At 36.7% G+C, this 16,501-nt stretch overlaps 1 protein-coding gene across 1 annotated transcript in view; it reads left to right on the plus strand.

Annotated features, from left to right (window-relative positions):
• Positions 1-16,501, plus strand: part of Fsip1 (fibrous sheath interacting protein 1) — a 266,885-nt gene that overhangs the window by 33,174 nt on the left and 217,210 nt on the right. The window contains exons 3-6 of the mRNA XM_004623531.2: positions 2,240-2,423; positions 6,362-6,516; positions 8,627-8,724; positions 14,610-14,619. Of these exons, the coding sequence (XP_004623588.2) occupies positions 2,240-2,423; positions 6,362-6,516; positions 8,627-8,724; positions 14,610-14,619 (447 nt within the window). The remainder of the gene's footprint in view (positions 1-2,239; positions 2,424-6,361; positions 6,517-8,626; positions 8,725-14,609; positions 14,620-16,501) is intronic.

The following is a 16,501-nucleotide window of genomic DNA, read 5'->3' on the forward strand; positions in this document are numbered from 1 at the left end:
TTTTTTTTTTTTTTTTTGCAGTACCGGGGATTGAACTCAGACCTTGCCTATTCTACTTAGCTATCTCCCCTGCCCTATTTAATCCTTTTTTAAACATACAAATACATATAATACAGATTTTCAAAACAATAATAGCAAACTAACAATGGTTGTTATATTACATATTTTTATCATTAAATCTGTTGTTCAAATTAATAGACATAGGTGTGCTAGATTAGACAAATAATTGAATAGTAATGCTTGCTTTCAATTAACCTTAATTTTTTTCTTGTCCTTTTTACTTTTGTATTCTTAAAATTTATCTTAAAAAGAGTATAATAATATTTGATAAGACATTAGAAATGGTACACATTTAGAAGAACAAGGGGAGAGGCATTCAACAGTAGTTTTTGTATTGCACATTGCTGTCTTCAGTGTAGTTGCTCAGATTACAAATATTAGCATAGAGAATTGATCAAAGTGAAAAATTTAAACATTAACTGCTGTTTTCAAAGAACTTATGGAATTAGTAGTACAGTCATCTCAGCTGTGCTGTACATATGCTTGCATGATTTTCCTCCCTTCTCCCCTTTTTTTCCTTTTCTTCATCTTCATTGTTTATTCCTTATGTTGTTCCTTTCCATTTTATTGTATCTATTATACCTTTCAGAATTTATTTAATCTTTGTTTTTTATAAAAGAATTGGTTTCCTCTTGTTGATACAGTACAGTTTATTTCTTTTTAGGTTGTAGGAAAAAGTTTTGGAAACTTATGGTGAAAAAAAATCTCTGAAAATTAAATGAATCCATACTAATTTTTTAAAAATTTATAGATTAGATATTGCATTATAAAACTATTAGAGATTTTGTCTGTCATGAATTGGTATAAGAAATAGTACTTCAGGTATTTCTAGCGAAAAAGTATTGGACACAACAAGCCAGTTTCTCAAAATAGAAGGTCAGCAGGAAAGATCATCGGTGGACAGGGCCTCCAGGTCACACCAGTGTGACTATAACTCAAAGACCAGAAAGCTACTTTTGCTGCTGCTTCTGGTACTGCCCAAGCCCCCTAGGATCACAGAGTTTGTGACCAGACATGTAGAGATGGCCACTTTTACTATATTTTTCCAGCTTCCTCTCAGAAATTTAGGTACCACTTTTGCTTTCAATCTTGCGGAGTTTGGTTCTGCTGGGTTTATGTTCTGGGCCAGGCAGAGAAACACTTGCACCCATGAGCTGTATCCCTTGCAGTTCATTTCTCTGCATGACTGGTTTTCTGTCATTGAGCTCTGCAAGGGGACTGCACATTGCTGTGGTGGAGAATAAGCCTGTGGGCAGAGGAGCACAGGGAACTTTCAAATGATAGAGCTGAAGGGGCTGAGTGGAGGGATCCTTCATTGAGACGGCTGGGGCCTCCTGTGGGAACTCACCTCTTCCTTGGGCAGTGTTCACTTCTTGGTGTTTTTACTGCCACACGATGACCTCAGAACCCTTGTTTTCTCCTCATCCCGCCATGTCTGTCTTTTCTTTTTCCTCAAGAAAACACAACTGGGGCTGGTGAGATGGCTCAGTGATCTAAAGCACCTACTTAGAACAAGTTTAGCAAAGCACAGGGACCGCGGTTCAATCCCCCAGCACCACATGCCAGCCAGCCCCGCCCCTTGCTGGGCTGAGCTGGCCACACACACACAAAAATAAATAAAGAAATAAATAAAATTAAAAAAAAATTTTTTTTTAAAAAAGGAAAACACAACTATGTCAAACTGTTTTTTTTTCTTCCAAGATTAACTTTACTAAAATTTAAAGGGAAATGAAAAAAAGACAGAAAAACTGAATAATGTAAAAATAACTATAGCACATGATTCTGATTTGAAGACTGTCATTAGAAGAATATCACAACTTGGATCATCACTTTTCAGCTGTTTTGGAGTCACAGTGGACAGGCTAGTTCTAGACCTTGGACTATCTCAGTATAAACTCAGAGTGAGGTCCATCTTTGGTCATTCCCAGAGCCTGGCAGATGGATTGAAGCTCTTTTCCAAAGCTGCTAGAGATTGCTGAAGAATGGCACTTAGTGGGTATAAATGTTATTAAAGTTAATTGTGTATTTAAATTACATTTAATTAAAAATTTATATTTCTAGGTACTTTAATGCAAGTATACCTATTCATATCTGTCTCCACATAGGCTTCCATTAGTATTAAATATTCTGAAATGTTAAGGTGTAAGAAAACACATTATGTTTTGAAATTTACTTTCAGGTTCAAACTACAAGCAAGTTAAATTCTGGTAAAGAGGACCACTCAGGAGGCAGTAATACAGAGGAGAGAAGAGGCAGTAAGGATGATAAAAGCACAGACTGTTTTGGAAAAATAAAGCTGGCCGAAGAGGGCTCAGGTGAAGATATGAACTTGATTCAACGTCAGATAATCCCTGAGCATTCAGGTAGACTAATCACAAAGTGACTGGCTAATGTTAAGATGTTAGATTCAATATATTAGAATTATATATGCTTTTAATTAGCTAAGTAGAAATAATAACCCCAAACTGTACTTTTGTGAGAAATCATCCATTTTTACATTTAAGACTCATTCAATACATTTATAAATGTAATAAAATATGTCATTTAATGAAATTATTATTGTTATTATTCTTTTTGTGATACCACAGATCAAACTCAGGACCTTGCGCTTTCCAGGCAAGCACTTATTTCACTGAACTATCTCCCCAGTCCGCTAATGAAATTATTATTGTGCTCATTTCTAATTAATCAAGTAGGGAAAGTTATGATTCTATAACATGATGTCTAAAATTGGACAATGAAAGGTACCTATCATCTATCAATACTCTTTTAGAGATAATATCTCTAAAATTGATCACACTTAGATTCTTCGTAGAATTTTTTTTTTTTTTTTGTTTGTGGAACCATGGACTGAATTCAGGCCCTTGCGCTTGCCAAGGAAGCGCTTATTCCACTGAGCCATCTCCCCAGCCCCAGCGCTTAGATTCTTAAAAGCTACTTTACCCCGCAAGATATTAAATAAATTCTGGTCAGATTGAATTAAAAGAGTTGCTGTCCCACGTTGTTTACATTCCATGGGTATGAGGGACTCCGTTTGCTTAAGAACACTGAGATTCTGTTTGCTGTCTTGCCCACTGACTTATTATTTGCCACCAGGGGTATAAAAGTAACAGTGGGCAGAACTGCTGGTGCCTTAGCATGGATCAAGACAATGGAACAAGGGTGGGTGAGATAGCTCAGTAGAATAAGCACTTGCCTGGCAAGCACAAAGTCCTGAGTTCAATCTCTGGTACCACCAAACAAACAAACAAAAAGACAGTGGAACAAAATTGTGCTGGAGGCATTGTTCTTTGTTACTAGGTATCAGCAAGAAAAAAAAAATTAGTGTCACTCATGATTGTTCTTGATGAAGCAGTAGGACATATTAATTTTCTAAAATCTTGACCCTAAAAACATCATCTTGTTATTCTGTGGGGCAGAAGGGAAAATAGACATAAAACAATTTTGTGTATATTGAAGTAGGAGGATTGTGTTGAAGAAAAGCACTTATGTGATAGCTCGTAAGCTGTGCTGGCTTCTTTTACTGTATGTGCTGCTAAAGTGAGCTCAGCTGGCCACCGTTTAGTGGAATATCATTTTTATCTGAAATAACAAGAGTGAAACTACTGTTATTCAGACTTGGGCATTTGGTACATCTTTTTTAAGATAAGATAAAGTGAGCCTTTTACTTGAGGGAAAATTAATGATAGTATTTGCTGCTAATGGTAAAGTCTAAGCATTCAAATGAAAATTAGAAATTTTGAAGAGTGTATATCATTATGAACTTGATAGAATTCCAATACTTAGACTTTTCTGATAAAAATTGCTGGGAATATTAAAAATAAGAATTTTGATATTGTATAATGCAATGTGTTCCTGCCTACTTTGGAGGTCTGCATAATTCTGTTAGCCATTATTTTCCAAGTGATCAGTGCAGCGTGAAAGATCCATTCATCACGAAAGATGGTAGATTTATAAATTTTAATGGAAAAACATTTAAAATCTCACTGATGATAATGACATATTTCACATTATAACTAATCTTTAAGAAGTTATCCCTATCAAATTTTGGTGTATCCCCTTACCCAAGCTATTAAATTTCTCTTCCTTTTCCCAACTGCGTGTCTTATTTAAACCTAGTGTTCTGGCCAGGGAGATAGCTCAGTAGAATAAGTGCTTGGTTGGCAAATGCAGGGTCCTGAGTTCAATTCCTGGTACCTAACTGCTGAAATTACAGGCATAGCCCACCACTCCTAGCAGTCTTGATTTCGAATGTGGTAACTGTAAATAACTATAACCTACATATACAAAAATAAATTTTGACTTTCAATAATCTATGAGACTCTAAAGCAGAGTTGAGATAAAAGTTTGAGAACTGCTGATTTAGAATATATTTGGGATAACAGCAGCTCTGAAAGTTAAGGCAGGTGACTCAGGATTACAGTGCAAGGAGAGATGGTATTGTAGTTGAGATTAGTGTTAGCTCAGTTCCCATGGTAATATTTGTTTATATATTTTTAGTACTGTGTGAGTTACTTCCAAATTTCTGGTATGTGGACTACCTGTGTACATGGGGCCCAAGAATGCTCGGCTTGGAAGTTGGGAATTAGACTTGGAGGCTACTGCATTGTTGAAGTATGTAAGCAGTAATATGTGAGGAGCCTCCTTATTAATAAGTTTGATTTTTTTTTGATAAGCTTCTATCCTTTAAAATTATCTTCTTTTTTTTTTCTTAAAGAGGAAGTAATATACACTACAGATAAGCATCACTAAACTTGTTAGATCTCAAAAGTTGTTAAAATTGGCCTTACTTAGTATGGTATATGTCTTACTTTTCTCTCATGGCTGAGACAAAATATTCACAAAATTAGGGAAGGAAAGGTTTATTTTGCTCACAGTTCATGGAGGTTTCAGTCTGTAATCAGCTAACTCCAAGGCAGGATAGCATGGCACAGGGCAGCAGTTGAAGATGGTAGAAGATAACAAAAGTAACAAGAGCAAAAAGGGAGAAAAGCAAGTCTCTTTTCTTCCCTTGTATTATATGCAGGCCACCTGCCCTAGGGTGGGTCCTTTACACCCAGGCTATCTCTGTGTTCTTCTCAGGCTGAGGATATCTTAGTGAAGATCCTGGCCTCCTGCTGAGTCACTTAGTTAAACTTCTAAACTTATCAACTTGATACCATGCATCTACTACTACAACCTCCCACTGTGTGAACAGCTGCCCTAGGGCATGTCTTTTACACCCTAGGATATAGACCTGCTGAGTTACTTAGTTAAGCTTCTAAATTTCTGATGTTGACGTAATATATCGACCATTACAATGTACAGTTTTTAATGATGTAGTCTGGAGTGGTGGAGATTTCATACTTGAATATTATGCTCATTGCCAGATTATTAACTTTCATTTGATTTCACAGAGGAGTACTGATTGGTGGCTAAGAACTTTTGCTCTGGAGTAAGACAGATTTGAGTTAAAAACTGACTCTGTCACTTACTGATTGTACTACCTGGGATGTGTGTGTCACTCAAGTACAAAGTAGACTGAATTTCATAGTTTGTAAGATGACAAAGATTACACTGCTTCACAGTGTTAAGATGAGATTTAAGTAATATGTAAATAAAGCACTTAATACTGTACCTAAGGTAACTCCATAAACATTAGCTGGCATTCTCATTATCATTAATTGTAAGTAAACTTGAATGCAAAAGTACTAATGTCCTTAATTTTAAAGAAGTCACAATCAATTATTTATAAATTTAGAATATTTTTAGTTGCTTTAAGAAACTAGAAAAGTTGGAAGAGCATAGAAGGAAACATGTCTACCTACATACAGTATGTGAGTCTGTTTCTACTGTGTGTTGGAACCACTCTCCTTTATGTCCATCACTCGTTGCTGTAGCTTTCTGCATCCACACTTGCTCTTTCACTTGGTCTGGAGCAGCTATAGGTAGGGCCTGTGTCCTTTTCCTTACTTCCTGTTAGTTATGGGTATAGAAACAATAAGCAGTATGCAGAAAAAAATAGATTGGGATTTAAATGATAAGAAAACCATTTCTTAGTCCAGTACTGTAACTTATTAGCTTTATTGAAAGGACACCTCAATATAAAATAGAGGTAAATATCTATTTCACAGGCTTTTTACATAATTATATGAAAAAACACATATGAAGCCATCTTGTGACTCAACTTAGTTCCATGACACCAGTATAACAGTTATTATCACCAGCCATAAGTATGTGTTGAAGGAAAGAACAAAGAGTAAAAATAAAACCTTTTGTTTTACAAAACTTTAAACCCTTTCCTGTTTTAAAAACAATACAGATGAAACCAAATTAAAAGAATTAGATTCTCAACTTCAAGCTGCTATTCGTAAGATGAAAAGACTTGATAAAATATTGGCAAAGAAACAGTACAGAGAAAAAGAAATTAAGAAGCAAAGTCTGGAAAGGCGAGTAAAGCTCTGGAAAGAACTTAAGGTGAGAACTGTGTAACTTTTTTTTTTTTAAATTTTATTTATTTATTTATGTGTGTGTGTGTGTGTGTGTGTGTGGCCAGCTCAGCCCACCAGGGGGCGGGGCAGGCTGGCATGTGGAGCTGGGGGATTGAACCGCAGTCCCTGTGCTTTGCTAAGCTTGTTCTAAGTAGGTGCTTTAGACCACTGAGCCATCTCACCAGCCCAGAACTGTGTAACTTTATTCTAATGTGCAACAGTTTCTCTAGATGAGTAAGAAACACAGCCACTGTGGTAGCATTAATGTGGTTTGCCTTTATTGATTTATTCTGTAGAACTGATGACAGTAGTCTGTGTGTGTGTGTGTGTGTGTGCGCGCGCGTGCGCATGCGCATATGTGTGCACAAAGTGACATTTTTCATGAACTAGAGATCATAACTTGGTCTGCAGCATTCCAGATTTGGCCCCTGCCTGGTATGTTCATTCACGCATGCACAGGCCAGGCAGATTTCCTTATCGGTGTTGGGCTGAGGCTTCTCCATCTCTGGAAGTGTTGTGGTTACTCTCATTAAGCCTTTGCTTTCTCCACAATGAACTTATAGTTTGGGGAGAAACAGAAAAATGCATAATAATTCATCCTCTGGTTAGCATTATTATTTGAGTAACGTTTATCGTCAACAAGTTGGGAAGTTCATTGTCCATACACTGGTCAGGATCTTAAAGAAAGGCATGAATGCTTGAGGCTTGGGCCATGTTCTGTCTACTTCTGTCTCAACAAATTCCTGGTACTTCATTAACTTTACCTGGCCTTTGTGGATCTCTTCTGTGTAGTAGTGAGTAGGTGAGGTTGACTGTATGTTGGCCCTGACTTGGCATATAACCATCGACTCATTTGAATTTTGCCTCTCAAATCAAAGTATCTGTTAGAAAAAAAAGGGATACAAAGGAAGGACTATTTTGTATTCATATATACAGAATAGTTAGGATATACAGCTACTTTTTCTTAATTTAATGAGAAGAAAGATTTGTACTAATAGTGTTTAGACAGGATATCCTGTCTGCATCTTGTACTATGGATAACCACTAAGAATATAATAATGTACAAGGTATTAATTATTGAAAATATCCTGTTAATCAGCTTTGAAACTGTCTCATTGATATTTGTGTCTAAATAAGATAAAAAAAAACAAAGTATCTGCTAGGAATAGTAGCACATGCCTGTCATCTCAGCACTTGGGAGGTAGAGACAGGAGGATTGCTGTGAGTTAAAGGCCAGCCTGAGGTACATAGTAAATTCAGTGCCAGCCTGAACTACAAAACAAGACCCTGTTTCAAAGAACTAAAAAGAGCATCTGTAAAACAAAGGACCTTACAATAACATTGGTTTTTTTTTTTTTTTTTTTTTTTGATAGAATCATCCATAATTATTGACTGACTTCGGAGGAGGTTTCTAGGAATACCACTGGGATAGAAAGAGAACACTATCAAAATGTAGTTTCTTTTTCTTTCTTTGTTTTTCTTTTTCTTTTTCTTTCTTTCTTTCTTTCTTTCTTTTTTTTTTTTTTTTTTTTTTTTTTTTTTTGGCAGAACTGGGGATTGAACTCAGGCCCTTGCACTTGTCAGGCAAGCACTTATTCTACTGAGCTGTCTTCCCGGCCCCCCCCAAAATGTAGTTTCTTAAGTTAGAGAAATAATGCCTGTAATTTTGGTAGAAAAAGCCTATCACTTTTTTCCTATTGAAATCCAAAGTTCTACTTCCTTCAAAACAAGAGTTCTAAATGTCAGTACTGCATATTAAAATGCAGTACTAAATGTGAAATGCCTGAAATTTCAATTAATAGCATACCCGTAGGTTATTAGTTATAAAAATATCTTGACAGATACTTTCAGCATGTAATTAACATAATTAACAGATACTTTAAGCATTGTGTAACCTTCAACTCTACCTGGGGATTGCTGTTGACAGAACTTTATAAAAACAACATACTAACAAATTTTCTGCTTGAAGGAATATAAATAGCCTGATCCTTCTCCTTCATATGTACATGATTGGAAACTAGGTTAGAATTTTTAAAAATCAATGTGTATATTTACCTTCCTTTACTATGTTTAAACTTTAATTTCTCTTTCACTAGTCTGTAAAACATAGAGAAGCTTTGCAAAGTAATGAGGAAATGGAAAATACAAAAAAATTTTTTTCTTTGACTGCTGCGTCGGAACAAGCTGTTGGTGAGTAGATGGAGATGCCATTCATCTTTGTTTCTAGTCTCAGAGTCATAACATATTTGGTTTAAAGTTAGATCCCCAACTCAAAATTTGTCTTTTCTTGGTGAGTCTGACCCTTCTCTTTAGGGGAAATAACTGATCGTATTAGGCAGGTTGTGTGGAGAATGCTGCAGTTTCTTTAAGGGCTTGTATCTGCTTAAGGGTGACAGGGCAGGAGGAAATTTGCTGCTGCTGATCCTGTAACTACCTAGGATTCTCTCACCAAGTGTCTCTGGCCTGTGTCACCCTTTCATAAAACTCAGTTTCTAATTTGTTCTGTGTTTTCTTCTGTCACAGTCCTGCTCTTGGAGACCATCCACTGGATTCTCCACATAGGTTTCTACTTTCCCCCATGTGTATATATATATATATATATATATATTTGTGAAATTTTTCTTTTTAAACAGAAATATATGTAGTTGTATACTCTTTTACTTATCATACACATGGACATTCTAGGGACTAGCGACACTTGGTGTTTTGGCAGGATAATCTGAAATCCTTGAAACCTGCATCCCATTGGCAGTCATCCAGCTTTACTCAAAGCAGGCAACACTGGGGTGTTTTTGTTCTTTATACAATGATGTCTAACAATTTAGAATCGTATGAACTTGGTTCATTTTACCAAAACAGTTTAGCAAGGAACTTTGGTATGAATAATATGACTTTAAGGTTTTCCTTTCTAGATGCAATTTTGAGCACTTGGAAACTGCTAGGGCAGTTTTGGTGAATCTTTCAGGGCTTCTAATGGTACAAACAGCCTGTTGTGGTGAGTGTATGGTAGGTTTACCATTTTGGTGCTAGGGTTTTGGAGACTTGGGTTTGGAGTGCATCAAATATTTATTTTGAAGAAGGTAAGTGTTTGAGTTGCCTCTTTTATAATTAAGGACTTTAAAAAATGAAAATTTCTAGGTTTTCACTACATAGATCCATAGCTATAGTGACTTGATTGAAATTTACCTTGTCATTTATGTTGTCCTAAATGAAACACCAACCAATATAAGCTGGCCTATATTAAAATAATACATCATTTACTTTCTGCTTCTGCTTTGTTATAGAAGTAACATTTGGGTAGTCTATTTTATAAATATTTGTTTTCAGTTGTCTTTTTTTCCCAGAATCAAATCAAAACTATCCACTACATCTAGGTTTTAAAGCTTGTGTGTGCCATAGGTATCTGGCTAATACCCATAGAGTCTCTCTAGGAGCACATGACTGTTGTAGACATTTCCAGCAATGTTAGATTAGTATCATTGTTCCCTCATGGACATCAGGTAGACCTAGTGAGCCAAAAGCTATAAGTAAAGGAAGCTTGAGAGCTATGTTCAGAGAAGATCATCACTTTGAACATTGTATTAAAGTTTCAGTGTAGTACCGGGGATTGAACTCCGGTCCTTGCACTTGCCTAAGCAGATGCTTAGCCCCTTGAGCTGTCTCACTGGCCTTAAAGCATTTTTTCTAATTACTGTTCAATTGCATAAAGGTTAATTCATTAAGGAATTAATTGTTCTGCTGGCTCTTTACATCATAAGCATGTATTCAACAATATTGAAAATGTATTAACACATATTTGATTATTTAAGCATCTTAAAATATCAAAGGCATTCATATGGCCTTTGACATTACATAAAGTGTTCTTTAAAATGTAATTCACAACCTAATTACATTTTAAAGAACATTTTATGTAATTATTATCTTATTCTAAAAGAGGAAACTTTTAGACTTACTAGCCTAAGAATAGTGTTTGTAGCAGAGTATTGTCACTGCAGGCCTGAAAGAAAAGAGTGAAAAGCACAACTCCAGGTTGATCACAAAACACTGATTTTTTGGTCTCATCATTCCTATTCCAACATAGCTACATACTGTAAAGTACTCATATCTGCTCCATTTGAGATAAATTTTCTGATAACTCATTGAACTTTACTTACTAGACTTAATTAAAATTAAAAAAATTAAAAATCTATGGGTTTAATTTTTTTTTTTTTGTACCAGAAATCCAAGTCAGGACTTGTGCTTGCTGTGCAGGTGCTGCAACACTTTAGCAGTCGCCAGCAGTCATGTGACCCCAGAGAGACAACAGGGAGTTGTGTGAGTATCAGTCAGATACATATATGTCAGGGCAAAATCCCCGGCCCTAAAAAAAATGTGTTCTGTTTTTTTTTCCCCATAATTTTATTGATAAACAAATAGCAATGAGACAGTTTCAAATCAAATTGGTAGGACAGTTTCAATAATTAACACATTGCATACATTCTTCCTAGTGGTTAATTGCTGTACAAGATGCGGACATGAGATCCTATTTACAAACACCATTAGAACAAATCCCTCTATTCATTAAGAGAATGTAACTATATATCTATCCTAACCACTTTGAATACATAGATACAAAATGGACATTTATCTGTATCCCCCTTTTTTTGTTAAGTTCCATCATTTAAATATTATAGGTGTGTAAACTCAGCAAAATATTCTAAAAGAGTCCAGTAGTCCATAATAGTATTGGGTCTTCTGCTTGACTGGCAATGTCAGAAATTGTTGACCTGAGTCCCCTACAGCTCAACATAACAGCATGGCTTTACTTCTTATACTCAGTTTTTACACTTTTCTGCTGGATGGTTAAGACCAAGGTAAAGCAGGACCTATGCAACAAGAGTTGTAGCTTTTGGGTCTGATAAGGTCAGTGAAATCCCCTCAGGATTTATCCTGAGATCCTGTACCTCAGATTGTAGAACCTTGGTCAGTGTCAGCCATGTGGAGGAGTCATGGCCATTGCTTGGCCAGTGTGCTCTCTGTGAAAGCCTGAGAGAATGTTTTCTCTCCATGGGACTCTCCTTAGGCACACTCTACATCATTGATCACTTTTCTCTTTGGTCCCATAATCTTCTTGATCAGAAATTTTGGAACACTACTGAGTTACATGACGTTATAGTACAAGTTCTCATATGTCCTGAGTCTTAATTGACCTTGGAAGGCTAGGGCCAAAATGTTGACTTTCCTTGCAGCCCTCCTTTTCATCTAATTTTGGTCTGCAAACTTAGGTTGTTAACCATCCAGAAGACAAGCTTATTGTTGTTACTTTACAACTTAGGCTGTTAAGCTTAACCTCACTATCTGTCTGCAAATCAAACATCTTAGGCATAATATGGAACAGGTATTTTTCCTCTTGTATTGATATGTTGAACTTTAAGTCCCTACAGAATATGATAAAAACATTTAAAAATTAGAATATATTTTAAAAAGAATTATATACTTCTTATGTTTACACATAAGTTCAAAAATCTCTATAAACTTTTGAGTAAAATATTTGTGGGTTAGGAAAACAGCAGTATGTAAAAGCACTTGTAAATTGTCCAGTAGGTGGCAGCATCTAGTTATAGTAGGTAAGGGCAAAAGCTCAGAGTTGGGTCTATTGTTTACCTACAAACAGGCTAGTGTCTACTTTCACCTTTTCATGTTTCCCCTTCAGACAAAGGAAGAAGTCCTTAGAAAAACATTTTTGTCTACTCTGGTCATTTTCCCTTAACCTTTTAATTAAAAAAGAGGTTTTTTTCTTTTCTTTTCTTTTCTTTCTTTCTTTCTTTCTTTTTTTTTTTTTTTGTAAGCCTCCTATTTACCAGAGCCAGGCACTACCACTGAACGATATATCTCCCTGGTCCTTCCTTAACCTTTTATTTAAGTTAATATGAAGAACTTGGGCTTGGGTTGGTGGCTGGGTGGCAATTTTCAGCTTGCTTTTCAGTCCCTCAAACACAAAATTTGTCCTAATCCCCATCTAATATCACAAATATCATAGTTTAATTGTTGTTGTATTATTTAGTTTCATTTACAGGGGCTAACACAAATAAGGCCTTGACTCCAAACAAAGATGAAATCTACATTATAATTCATATATAATAACCTCCATCTTCATTGGTGAGAATTTTGTTTTGTTTTGTTTTTTTCATAGTGGAACTTAAACTCAGAGCCTTCACACTGATCTACATTCCAGTCTTCTAAATTTTTATTTTGAGACTGGTTTCTCACTAAGTTGCACAGGTTAGATTCAAACTCTCAATCCTGCCTCAGCCTTCCAGAGTGTTGGAATGTAGTCATGTGCCATCATGCCCAGTTAATTGCTGAGATTTTGATGTAAGCAATCTAGCACTTGCTAGAGATCTCTGAACTATAAAAACTCTGTCCCAGCCCATTATATAGGGACCACTTTTAGGAATTTCTAAAGAAATTAAAAATAAAATACCATTAGGAGTTTTTCTCTAGTTTCTAGCATTTAGATAATGACTAGAGATAAAATTTAACATTCTCTGAAGCAGATACATCTAGCGTATGCTTATTTATTATCAGTATGTTTGTAGACATTATTCTTTTTACATTTGTTACGTTGCTTTCTTGTGTTTCCTGCTCCAAACTTACCAATGCATGCAAGCTCAGAACGTTAACATCTCAAGGAATCTGGCTTTTCCAAGTTTGTGAATAACATGGTCCATGAGTGTAATTTGGTTTATAATATTGGGAAATCTGGCCACCCATGTGTTTGTGTGGGAAACATGCCTATAGCTATGTTTGTCAAAGGAGGCAGAGTTTGCAGACAAAAACAAAATTTTGCCTAAGGCTTCTGTTTGTGAACCACATTGTTTGCAGATAAGTTTGCATGAAGCAAGGCACCACTGCATCCATTTAGGTTCCTTTTCTGTGAAATTCAGATATTTGATACTTCTGCTCTTAAATGTTAATACTGAGTATAGATTTTCTTTAGATATTTAACGTTAATATTTGTTATGTTTTGTTTCTAGTTGTCTCCCCAAAGCCTCATGCAGTCACTGGGGTCTCTAGAGTTTGTGATTAATTCATGATTCCAAACTGGAATTATGGGTCTAGGACTGCAGGGATTATGGGTGTGAGTGGTACTTCCACCCTGGGGCAGATAGCCTGAAGGCAATAGAGGGAAGGGAGGGGGCTTGCCTCTGCCACTGCTGCCACTGTTCCTCCCTTTTGCCTTTGCTCTTTGATGTTTTCCACCACCATGAGCTGTTGTCTTCTGCCTTGTGCTGCTCTGCCTTGGAGCCAGCTGAGTATGGACTGAAACCTCCACTAACTGTGAGCTAAATAAATAAACAAACCTTTCCTTCCATAATTTAGAGTGTCAGGTGTTCTGTCCCAGCAACAAGAGAGAAGAGTAACTGACACCATTTAAGAGAAATGACTATGTTTTGCAAAGGACTGAGGGAGGAAAATGGGATGCGTGTGCCAGTTGTCAAAGCTAAGGAGTTTTGCTTTTAACCACTGTTGAGCCCTCAGTATTGCTTAGCAGTCTCTTGTCTGCTCCAAAGCAGGTCTTCCAAACTGTTTCTGTGTTCATAGGCTCTCCTCTGCTATTCAATACCTTATTCTGGTGGCCTTACCTTCCTGAGAAAACAGATCTCATGGATGAGAGTCTCCTTTCACCTTCTTTCTGTTTCTAAACTCCACTCTGACTGGGCTTCTCCATTCTTCCCGCTCTGCTCTCACTTTAGGTAGAGAGAAAGTTCCCTCCTCCAAGCTCCCAATCACTGGGCCCTTACAATGCCTCCCTCCCTCCCTCCTTTCCCTCTCTCTGACTCTCTGTCTCTTGCTCTCTGTCTCCCACCACACACACACACACACACACACACACACACACACACATACACACACTCACACTTAGAGCTTCAATCTGTCTTCTCGTATAGCTTGCTCAGTTTAACATATTTAAATCTTTTATTTTTTATTTTTGATCTTCTTTAATATTAACTTTATTGAGAAAGACATAGCATTGAGACAGTTTCTAAAAGGTTAGTAGGACATGTTTAAATCTTTTAGTCCTAAAACAGAATCAAGAAGCCATGAAACCAACCAGTGAGCAACAAAACACACAAGCAAAACTTTCCCCTCAGTTCTTCACTTTAGTCCCAAATAGCTTCCAATAAGTTTTTTTCCTTTCCTTAAATATCAGAGTTCTTGAAAGAGTGTCCTGTGGCTACTAGTGTTAGATGGCCAACTTCCACTTTTGTTTCGGCTCTTAAGTGGTCTGTGTCTTCGATCACACTACAGAAACAGCCTCCCAGATTCTAACTGCACTTGCAACTCTTTCCCTACTTGACATCACAGTAGCCATTCATGGTACAGTAAGATTTTTACCAGATTATTCCCTGCTGGTTTTCTCTTCTTCTTCCTTCTTCCTTTCAGGTTTTGGAATCAGTGACTTTGTGTATTTTATCACAGTCTTCTAAATGAGACACTCCAGAACTATTTTTAGTTTCTCCCTCATCATTCTTCTACCCTCATCATTTTTGTACATTTCTTTCCTAAGTAACAGTTCCCCTCCCTCCCTTTTTACCATTTCTGTATCTGACCTCTTTTCCTTTTCATTGTCAATGGCTTGATCCTAGTCTTCAGTCTTGGGCTAGTCTAACAACTTTTAGTGCGTACTCTTTTATTCCTGGTGCTGTTATTTTTATACACCATCATTGTGTTAGTTATCTCCTACTGCATAACAAATCAGCCCCCAAACATGGCATCTTTAAACAACAGACATTTGTGCTCTCTCAGTTCCAGCTAGCTAGGAGGAGCTTAGCTGACTCCTGCATTCCTCATGAGGCTCCACTAGAGCTGGTGGACAGTGGTTCAGTCATTTGATAAGTCTACTGGAGCTAGAGAATCTGTTTCTAGCTCACTTAAGTGGTTGTAAGTAGGCTTTGGTTCCTTGCTGGCTGTTGGCTGGATCTCTTAGTACCTCCCCCACTTTTGTTTTTGTGGTACTATGAATTGAACTTAAGACTTTTCACTGAGCTATATTCTTAGACTTTTTAATTTTTTTAGTTAGAGATAGCCTTGCTCAGTCACTGAGTCACACAACCTGGGTTCAAACTGGTGACCTTCCTCCTTCGGCTTCTTCCTGAAGTGTCGAGATGCAGATGTGTACCACTACACCTCGCTTTAGGTTATTACATGAACCTTATTTTTGGATGTCTCTGTGTTCAAACATGGCAATTTGTTTCTTCTAAAGCACATAGTAAGTGCTCAAAAAAAAAATAGAGCCTTTGTTAGTATTCCTATGATTATTAGACAACATGAACAGAAATTTGCTATATGTCTTATATACTATCATTCCTATATCAGGAAATTTAGGCAGTTTATATGTATTTATCCATAGCTCTTATGTATTTTTTTACTGTTATTACCTTTATAATTACCAAATCATATTTTTAATGGTTTATTATTATTACTATCCTTAAAAAATTTATTTATTTATTTATTTGCTACAGGGTCTCGCTACGTAGCTTGGACTCATAGTGATCTTCACGTGTCAGCCTACTTAGAGCTGGGATTACAGGCATGTGCCACCATGCCTGGTTTTAGTGGCCAGCACAGTGCACTTGGGGTTCCAGGGCAGGTGTGGCATGCGGTACTGGGAATTGAACCTGGGTCCATGTGCTTGCCAGAGAGGTGCTTATATTGCCGAGTTATCTCCCCACACAATAGTTTATTATTGATATAGAGAAAAGCTAGTAACTTTTTTGCATATTTATAATTTGCTTTCTATTTGGACACTTAATTGAATTATTTTATTCCTTTTGATTATCTTTAGCTTTTTGCCTTGGGTCTTTTTTTAAAAAAATTTTATTTATTTATTTATTTATGTGTGTGTGTGGCCAGCTCAGCCCACCAGGGGGTGGGACTGGCTGGCATGTGGTGCTGGGGGATTGAACCACGGTCCCTGTGCTTTGCTA

The sequence above is a fragment of the Octodon degus genome, unplaced genomic scaffold (assembly GCF_000260255.1).
Source record: "Octodon degus isolate 3935 unplaced genomic scaffold, OctDeg1.0 scaffold00002, whole genome shotgun sequence".
Classification (NCBI taxonomy): Eukaryota; Metazoa; Chordata; class Mammalia; order Rodentia; family Octodontidae; genus Octodon; species Octodon degus.